General features: G+C 41.6%; 1 protein-coding gene across 1 annotated transcript in view; it reads right to left on the reverse strand.

The window, feature by feature from the left end:
• Nucleotides 1-8,922, reverse strand: part of TTC6 (tetratricopeptide repeat domain 6) — a 263,011-nt gene extending 254,089 nt beyond the window's left edge. The window contains exons 1-2 of the mRNA XM_036338786.1: nt 8,917-8,922; nt 7,398-8,387 (exon numbers count right to left, since the gene is read on the reverse strand). Coding sequence (XP_036194679.1) covers nt 7,398-8,387; nt 8,917-8,922 — 996 coding nt within the window. The remainder of the gene's footprint in view (nt 1-7,397; nt 8,388-8,916) is intronic.
• Between the last annotated feature and the right edge of the window lie 885 nt (nt 8,923-9,807).

Consider the following 9,807-nt stretch of genomic DNA (forward strand, 5'->3'; position numbering starts at 1 on the left):
TTGGCTCAGTGGATAGAGTGTCGGCCTGTGGACTGAAGGGTCTCAGGTTCGATTCTGGTCAAGGGCATGTACCTTGATTGCGGGCACATCCCCAGTTGGGGGTGTGCAGGAGGCGGCTGATTGATGTTTCTCTCTCATCGATGTTTCTAGCTCTCTATCCCTCTCCCTTCCTCTCTGTAAAAAATCAATAAAATATATTTAAAAAAAAAAAAACATGACCCATATATCTGCTGTCTGCAAGAGATCCACCTCAGAACAAAGGATTCACACAGACTGAGTGTGAAGGGATGGGAAAAAAATTTTCAGGCAAATGGAAATGAGAAAAAAGCTGGGGTTGTGATACTTATATCTGACAAAATAGACCTCAAAGTAAAGGCCATAACAAGAGATAAGGAAGGCCACTACATAATACTAAAGGGAGCAATTCAACAAGAAGATATAACTCTGGTAAATATATATGCACCCAATACAGGAGCACTCAAATACATAAAACAACTTCTGGAAGATATCAAGGGAGAGATCGATAGCAATACAGTCATAGTAGGGGACTTCAATACCCCACTGACACCACTGGATAAATCCTCTAAACAAAAAATCAGCAAAGAAACAGCAATCCTAAATGACTCACTAGATCAAATGGACTTAATTGACATCTTCAGAATATTTCACCCCAAAGCTACAGAATATACATTCATCTCCAGTGCACATGGGACATTTTCAAAGATAGACCATATATTAGGACACAGGCAAAGTCTCTTCAAATTCAAGAGAATAGAAATCATAACAAGCATCTTCTCAGATCACAATGGCATAAAATTAGAAACCAACTACAGTAAAAACATTGAAAAAAATCAAACTCTTGGAAGCTAAATAGCATACTATTAAACAATGATTGGGTTACCAGAGAGATCAAAGAAGAAATAAAAAGCATCCTGGAAACAAATGACAATGAAAACACAACAATCCAAAAATCTATGGGACACAATGAAAGCAGTCCTGAGAGGGAAGTTCATAGCTCTACAGGCCTACCTCAAAAAAAAAGAAAAACTGGCTATAAATGATCTAACCCTACAACTCAAAGAGTTAGAAACAGAGCAACAAGAAAAGCCCACAGTATCCAGAAGGAAGAAAATAATAAAGATCAGAGCAGAAATAAATAACATAGAGACCAAAAAAAAACAATACAAAAGATCAATGAAACCAAGAGCTGGTTCTTTGAAAGGATTAACAAGATTGATGAACCTCTTGCCAGGCTCACCAAGAAACAAAGAGAGAGGACCCAAATAAACAAAATCAGAAATGAAAGAGGTGAAGTAACAACTGATTCTACTGATATACAAAGGATTGTCAAAAAATACTACAAACAACTCTACTCCAACAAACTGGACACCCTTGACGAAATGGACACATTCCTAGAAAAACACAAGCTTCCAAAACTCAATCAGGAAGAATCAAAAAACCTGAATAGGCCAATAACTACTGATGAAATTGAAAGAGTAATCAAAAAGCTTCCAGCAAACAAAAGCCCTGGACCAGATGGGTTCACAGGGGAGTTTTACCAAACATTCAAAGAAGAACTAAAGCCAATCCTTCTCAGACTATTCTAAAAAATTCCAGAGTAAGGCACACTTCCAAGCTTTTTCTATGGAGCCAGCATTACCCTAATCCCAAAACCAGATAAGGACACCACAAAGAAAGAGAATTACAGGCCAATATCCCTGATGAACATAGATGCTAAAATCCTCAACAAAATTCTAGCAAAACAGATCCAGCATTACATTAGAAAGATCATGCACCATGACCAAGTGGGATTTATTCCAGGAATGCAAGGCTGGTACAATATCCACAAATCAATAAATGTGATACATCACATAAACAAGTTGAGAGACAAAAATCACATAATCATATCGATTGATGGAGAAAAGGCATTTGACAAAGTCCAACACCCTTTTCTGATGAGAACACTCAGCAAAATGGGAATAGAAGGATCATACCTCAACATAATAAAAGCCATATATGGCAAACCTACAGCCAACATCATATTCAATGGGCAAAAACTAAAACCATTTCCCTTAAAAACAGGAACAAGACAGGGATGCCCATTTTCACCACTCCTGTTCGACATAGTACTAGAAGTGCTAGCCAAAGTGATCAGACAAGAAGAAGAAATAAAAGGCATCCAAATCAGAAAAGAAGTAAAATTGTCATTATTCGCAGATGACATGATACTGTACGTAGAAAACACAAAAGACTCCATCAAAAAATTATTAGACCTAATAAATGAATTTGGCAATGTAGCAGGATACAAAATTAATGCCAAGAAATCTATGGCATTTTTATATGCCAATAGTGAACTTACAGAAAGAGAAATTAAGAAAACAATCCCATTTACCATTGCACAAAAAAAATTAAGATACCCAGGAATAAACTTAACCAAGGAGGTAAAAGACCTCTACCCAGAAAACTACAGGATATTGAAAAAAGAGATAGAGGAAGACATAAACTGATGGAAGAACATACCGTGTTCATGGATTGGTAGAATCAACATCATCAAAATGTCCATACTACCCAAAGCAATCTATAGATTCAATGGAATCCCCATTAAAATACCAACAGCATATTTCACAGATCTAGAAAGAACTCTCCAAAAATTCATCTGGAACAACAACAACAAAACAAAAAAACCCGAATAGCTGCTGCGATCCTGAGAAAGAAGAACAAAGTAGGAGGGATCTCAATACCAGATATCAAGCTATATTACAAAGCCACTGTTCTCAAAACTGCCTGGTACTGGCGCAAGAACAGACATATAGACCAATGGAATAGACTAGAGAAACCAGAAATCGACCCAAACCACTATGCTCAATTAATATTTGACAAAGGAGGCAAAAACATACAATGGAGTCAAGACAGTCTCTTCAATAAATGGTGCTGGGAAATTTGGTCAGACACATGCAAAAAAATGAAACTAGACCACCAACTTACACCATACACAAAAATAAACTCAAAATAGAAAAAGGACTTAAACGTAAGATGGGCAACCATAAGATTATTAGAGGAATCCACAGGTAGCAAAATCTCAGATATATGCGGAAGGAATTTCTTCACTGACACAGCTCCTAGGGCAGTGATGGCGAACCTATGACACACGTGTCAGAGGTGACACACGAAACTCATTTTTTTGCTTGATTTTTCTTTGTTAAATGGCATTTAAATATATGAAATAAATATCAAAAATATAAATCTTTGTTTTACTATGGTTGCAAATATCAAAAAATTTCAATATGTGACACAGCACCAGAGTTAAGTTAGGGTTTTTCAAAATGCTGACACGCCGAGCTCAAACATTCACCATCACTGTCCTAGGGCAATGGAAACTAAAGGGAAAATAAACAAATGGGGCTATATCAAAATAAAAAGTTTCTTCACAGCAAAAGAAACCATCAACAAAACAACAAGAAAACCCACTGCATGGGAGAACATGTTTGCCAATGATATATCCGATAAAGGTTTAATCTCCAACATTTATAGGGAACTCATACAACTTAACAAAAGGAAGATAAACAACCCAATAAAAAAATGGACAATGGACCTAAATAGACACTTTTTGAAAGAGGACATACATAAGGCTGAGAGACATATGAAAACATGCTCAAAGTCACTAATCATCTGAGAGATGCAAATCAAAACGACAATGAGGTACCATCTCACACCTGTCAGAATGGCTATCATCAACAAATCAACAAATGACAAACGCTGGCGAGGATGTGGACAAAAAGGAACCCTCATTCACTGCTGGTGGGAATGCAAACTGGTGCAGCCACTGTAGAGAGCAGTATGGAGTTTCCTCAAAAAACTAAAAATGGAACTTCCATTTGGCCCAGTGATCCCACTTCTAGGACTATATGCCAAGAAACCAGAAACACCAATCAGAAAGGATATATGCACCCCTATGTTCATAGCAGCACAATTCACCATAGCTAAGATTTGGAATCAGCCTAAGTGCCCATCAGCAGATGAATGTATTAAAAAACTTTGGCACATCTACACAATGGAATACTATGCAGCTGTAAAAAGGAAGGAACTCCTACCATTTGCAACAGCATGAATGGAACTGGAGAGCATTATGCTTAGTGAAATAAGTCAGTCAGAGAAAGATAAATATCACATGCTCTCACTCATTTGTGGATTATAATGAACAACATAAACCGATGAACAAAAACAGATGTAGAGACAGAGAAGCATCAATCAGATGCTCAAAACTCAGAGGGAAGGCAGGGGAGGGTGGGGGTGAGTGGAAAAGATCAACCAAGGGACTTGTATACATGCATATTAGCATAAGTGATGGATGTGGACAAGAGGGGGTGAGGGTGAGGGCAGGATTGGGGGGATGAGGGGACATTGGGGGGATAAGGACACATTTATAATATTGTATTCAATAAAGGGAAAAATAAAATAAAATAAAATTCAGAGCAAAAAAAAAAAGAAAGAAATACAAAGGATTGTAAGAAAATACTATGGACAACTAACTATAGGCCAAGAAATTGGAAAACTTGGAGGAAATGGATAAATTCCTAGAAATATACAATCTTCCAAAACTGACTCAAGAAGAATCAGAAAATCTGAATAGACCAATTACAACGAATGAAATAGGAGCAGTAATAAAATTTTAAAAATTCCCAGAAAAGAAAAGTCTTGGACTGGATGGCTTCATAGGTGAATTATACCAAACATTCAAAGAATTAACACCTATCCTTCTCAAACTATTCCATAAAATTCAAGAGGAGGGCCCTAGATGGTTTGGCTCAGTGAACAGAGCATCAGCCCGCAGACTCAAGGGTCCTGGGTTCAATTCCGGTCAAGGGCACATACCTCAGTTGCAGGCTCAAACCCCGGCCCTGGTCAGGGTATGTGCGGGAGTCAACCAATCAAGGTGTACCTCTCACACTGATGTTTCTCTCTGTCTCTCCCCTTCCCTTCCACTCTCTTTAAAAATCAATGGAAAAATATCCTCAGGTGAGGATTAACAAAAAATAAAATAAATAAAAAAGACATTCAAGAGGAGAGAAGATTTCCAAGCTCTTTTTATGAAGCCAACATTATCATAATTCCAAAACCAAATAAAGACACCTCAAAGAAAGAAAATTATAGGTCAATATCCCTAATGAACATAGATATTAAAATCCTCAGCAAAATGTTAGCAAACCAGATCCAGCAATACATTTAAAAGATCATACACCATTATCAAGTGGGATTTGTTATGGATATGCAAGGTTGGTACAATATTTGTAAATTAATAAACATGATACATCACAGAAATAAAATGAAGGATAAAAGCTGCATAATCAGATCAATAGAGTCAGAAGAAGCATTTGATAAAATTCAGCACCCACTTATGATAAAAAGCCTCAGCAAAGTGGGAATAGAAGGATCACACCTCAACATAACAAAGGTCATATATGATGAACCCGAGGCCAACATCATACTCAATGGGCAGAAACTACAAGGGTTTCCCTCAAAATCAGAAACAAGACAGGGATATCTGCTTTCCCATGCTTATTCAACATAGTTTGGAAGTCTTAGCCATAGCAATCAGACAAGAAGAAAAAATAACAGACATCCTAATTGGAAAGGAGGAAGTAAAACTATCATTAGATGTCATGATATTGAATATACAAAACTCTAAAGACAGCACCAAAAACTACTACATCTAATAAATGAATTCAGTAAAGTAGCAGAATAAAAAATTAATATTCAGAAATTAATTAATGGTGGCATTTTTATACATTAATAATGAACTATCAGAAAGAGAAATTTAGAAAACAATCCCACTTACTACTGCAACAACAAAAAATAAGGTACCTAGGAATAAATTTAACACAGAGATAAAAGATCTATACTCAGAAAATTCCAGGATACTGAAGAAAGTACAAGGAAGCTACAGATAAGTGGAAGCATATACAGTATTCATAGATAGGAAAAATTAACATCACTAAAATGCCCATGTTACCTAAAGCAATCTACAGATTCAACTCAATTCCTATCATGATACCAATGGCATATTTTACAAAATGAGAACAAATATTCCAAAAATTTATAAGGAATCTTAAGAGACCCAACTAGCCTCAGCAATCTTGAGAAAGAACAAAATTGAAGATATCATACTACCTGATATCAAATTATACTTCAAAGCCATAGTAATCAAAACAGTATGGTATTGGCACAAGAACAGGCATATAGATCAATGGAACAGAATAGAGATCACAGAATTAAACCCACACCTTTATGGTCAATTCATATTTAACAAAGTAATTAATTCCCTTTCAATGTGCATGAATTTGTGCACGGGAGCACTAGTCATCAATAAATCAAGTGCTGGTGAGGATGTGGAGAAAAGGGAACCCTTGTGCACTGTTGATGGGAATGCAGCCACTATGAAGAACAGAATGAAGTGTCCTCAAAAAATTAAAAATGCAATTGCCTGTTTATCCAGTGATCCCACTTTTGGGAACATATCTGAAGAAACCCAAAACACTAATTCAAAAGAATATATGCACCCCTAAGTTCACTGCAGTGCTATTTAAAATAGCCAAGATCTGGAAACAGCCCAAGAGCCCATCAGTAGGTAGTAGATAAAAAAAAAGCAGTGGTACTGCAGGGTCCATGTGACTCAGTGGTTGAGCATCAACTTATAAAACCAAGAGGTTACAGGTTTGATTCCTATAGAGAGAGAGAGAGACAACAGTGTGGTGATAGGGGAGTGGGGGTAGATGGAGGTGAGCAAAGGGGAGAAAAATGGAGATGGAAAAAGACTTTGCTTTGGGTGATGGGCACATGATACAGTGTACAAATGATGTTGTTATTGAGTTGTACACTTGAAACCTGTATGGTTTTGTGAACCAATGCCATCCCAATAAATTCAATTAAAGAAACATTTTAAAAGAATGGTTTTCACTGAAAATGTTACAGAACTCTTATAAATTCAATTTCTTAATAGTAATATATTGATCTTCTTGGGATATAAATTCACTGCTAATAATACTAAGCTGTAACAAGAAAAGACTTGAGTTTTCCATATGAAACATCTGCTCTGTTATTTCAATACTCAATAATCGCAGAGGCTTTGAAAGAAAACGTGACCGGTGATGTGTGACTCAGGCCTATACCTGTTGTTTGAACCCGTTTTTGAAATAATCTCTCGGTTTTTTCCCTTTGAAAACAGGATACTCTCCTTGGATGGGAAACTTAAAAATCCAAATGCAAAATGCAAAACCTTGACTAACCCTGCAGTGCTTTATCTGGCTCGCCACACACCGTACACACTGTAACATTTTATGTACGTCTCCTAAGGTTGCATTGACCTGGGAGGGCTACCACGCTCCTCCTTTTGCACCTACTTCCATCTTAATGTCGTAGCTCTGGCCGAGGACAATCTGTATGAGCTCTCTGATCGTCTGGTCCGAGGCCAGCTGGGCCTCCGACTGCAGCGAGGCGATGATCTCCTCGATGGACGTCGGGACCACTCGCACGGGCAGCGGCGCGAGCAGGACGGCCGCCAGCCGGTCGCTGGCCGGGAGCGTGTCCGCGCTGCTTTTGGAGGACGACCTGGACGCTGCCCGCGGGACGGCGAGCGCGCCCTCGCACAGGACCTGGGAGCGGATCCGCACCCTCCGCCGCCGGATGGCCGCCTCCGCCTCGCCGTCCTCGTTGGAAGTCCTGGGAGTCGAGCGCCTCTTCATCTCTCTGGCGGCCAAGGCGCCTTCGGGCGGAGCCAACGCCAGCTTGGGGACCTGCGCCGGGGCCGGGACCCGGGCGGGGGCCGGGGTCGGGGCCGAGTCGGAGACGCGCTGGGCCTCTGCGGGCGGAGGGCTCCAGCGCTCCCCGGGCTTCCTCCTTGACGCAGGGGGCGGCCTCAGGACCACGGGTCTGGACGTGCCGGCTCCGGTGGCGATGACCGGCGGCTCCTTCGGGGGCCGGTGCCGGAGGAACGCGGAGCTCCGCAGGTAGAAGTCCCGGGGGCGAAACCGCCGGGGCCTCCAGGGCGCGGCCCCTCCGCCGGGGTCCCGGGGCCCTGCGCCGCGGAGCGCCCGCTGCAGGAGGGCAGCCGCGGGGATCGCGGGGCCCTGAGGCCGAGGGAACCCGGACGGCTCCCGGGGTCCAGCGCAGGGAACGCCCGCCTTCTCCCCAGACCAGGTCGGGCCGAGGGCCCTGCGGTCGCAGACCGGGGCTCTGTCCACTAACGTCTTGGAGGCCAACTCCTGCTTCAATCGGAGAAAATCCTTTTTGGTCTGCCGGCGAACCTTCTCATGCTCTTTAAAGATGTACGATTCTTCTCTATAGCTCAGTCCAAAGTGCTTCGAAATCGTGGACATCTTGACTAATTTGTCCTGCAAAATAACAGTATGTTAACATATAACAAAAGTTCTGTTGACAAACATTCCAACTCAAAAAGCTTATCATCGCAGCCCGCTCCCTGTGCTCCCCGAGACACCAGTGGGCAGTAGCACTTTATATCATTTTAAAAGCAACTACTGACCTTTTCACAGGATTCATGAAAAACCTTTAAAGCCTTTGTTACGGTTTCTGAAACCCCTATTTGATTTATTGTAACCCTAGAGACCCAGTTCACTAAATTCTATTCTGCACTGGGGGGAGGGTCCCTCAGCCCACGGCGCCGCGCCCCCTCGCAGTCCAGGAGCCCTCAGGGCATGTCCCTGAGGCAGGAGAAGCTCCCCGAGTGCCCAGCCCGGCTTCTGGCTGAGCAGCGCTCCCCCTGTGGGAGCACACTGACCACCAGGGGGCAGCTCCTGCTTTGAGCGTCTGCCCCCTGGTGGTCAGTGCGCGTCATAGCGACTGGTCTTCCCCTGTTTGGTCGATTTCCATATGAGCCTTTTAGACTATAATGTAGTGTCCCACTTCCATAGTGCACATAGTACACAGAGACCATAGTGCACACAGGCACAGAAAACCTCAAGCAGTCTGGCAGGATAGCACTTGCCGCCACCTCCTCCAGCTGGTCCTGGGTGTCTCCATCCCTTACCCAGCCCTCTTCCCTCCATGTGCCACCTGAGCACCAGCAGCCACAAGGTAGGCTGCAGTGAGATCATGAGGCCTTGCAGGCCAGGTGATTGAACTTTCTCTGTGAACTACTAGAAACTATTCCAAAACTTTTCCATAGAAAAGTGATTTGACACCATCTAGTGCTGGAGGGATATTAATTTTGAGTGGGAGAAACAGTAAAGGGAGGGACAGCAAATAAGAGTATCCACAGCTTGAGCCTTAGGCCTGACCTTGGTAACCAGCAGAGTGAAAACAGAGACCTAACAAGGTAAAACTGATAGGATCTGGCCAATGATTAGGAATAAGTGGGAGCAATTAAAGCTCCTTCATAAAACAGAAACTTAGAATCACCTTCATAAAGTCTTGGTCATAACCAAATGCATAATAAACCTTCTGCTATTCACTGCACTGTACACTTAAAAATGGTTAAGATGGTAAATTTTATGTTTTGTGTATAGGCACAATTAAAGAAAAACACTTCTGCTATTCAGCAGGGCAAGTTCTCTATGATCATAAGTGGATTTTGAGATGTTAAGAGCTCTGAAGTCACTACCAAAAACAGGACAGGAAATATAAATAGAAAAGGATCAATGACAGATTGTTTGGCAATGTCACCTGTGGCAGGTAGGATGGGTGAGAGAAAAAATGAGTTAGGAAAATGAGAACGGAGTTCCACCGAAACCAAGAAGAGAAGAGTTTCGAGAGTAAAGATAAAAGAACCCTGGCAGATGTGACCCGGTTGAGTGT

The sequence above is a fragment of the Myotis myotis genome, unplaced genomic scaffold (genome assembly GCF_014108235.1).
Source record: "Myotis myotis isolate mMyoMyo1 unplaced genomic scaffold, mMyoMyo1.p scaffold_m19_p_1, whole genome shotgun sequence".
In the NCBI taxonomy this organism is placed as follows: Eukaryota; Metazoa; Chordata; class Mammalia; order Chiroptera; family Vespertilionidae; genus Myotis; species Myotis myotis.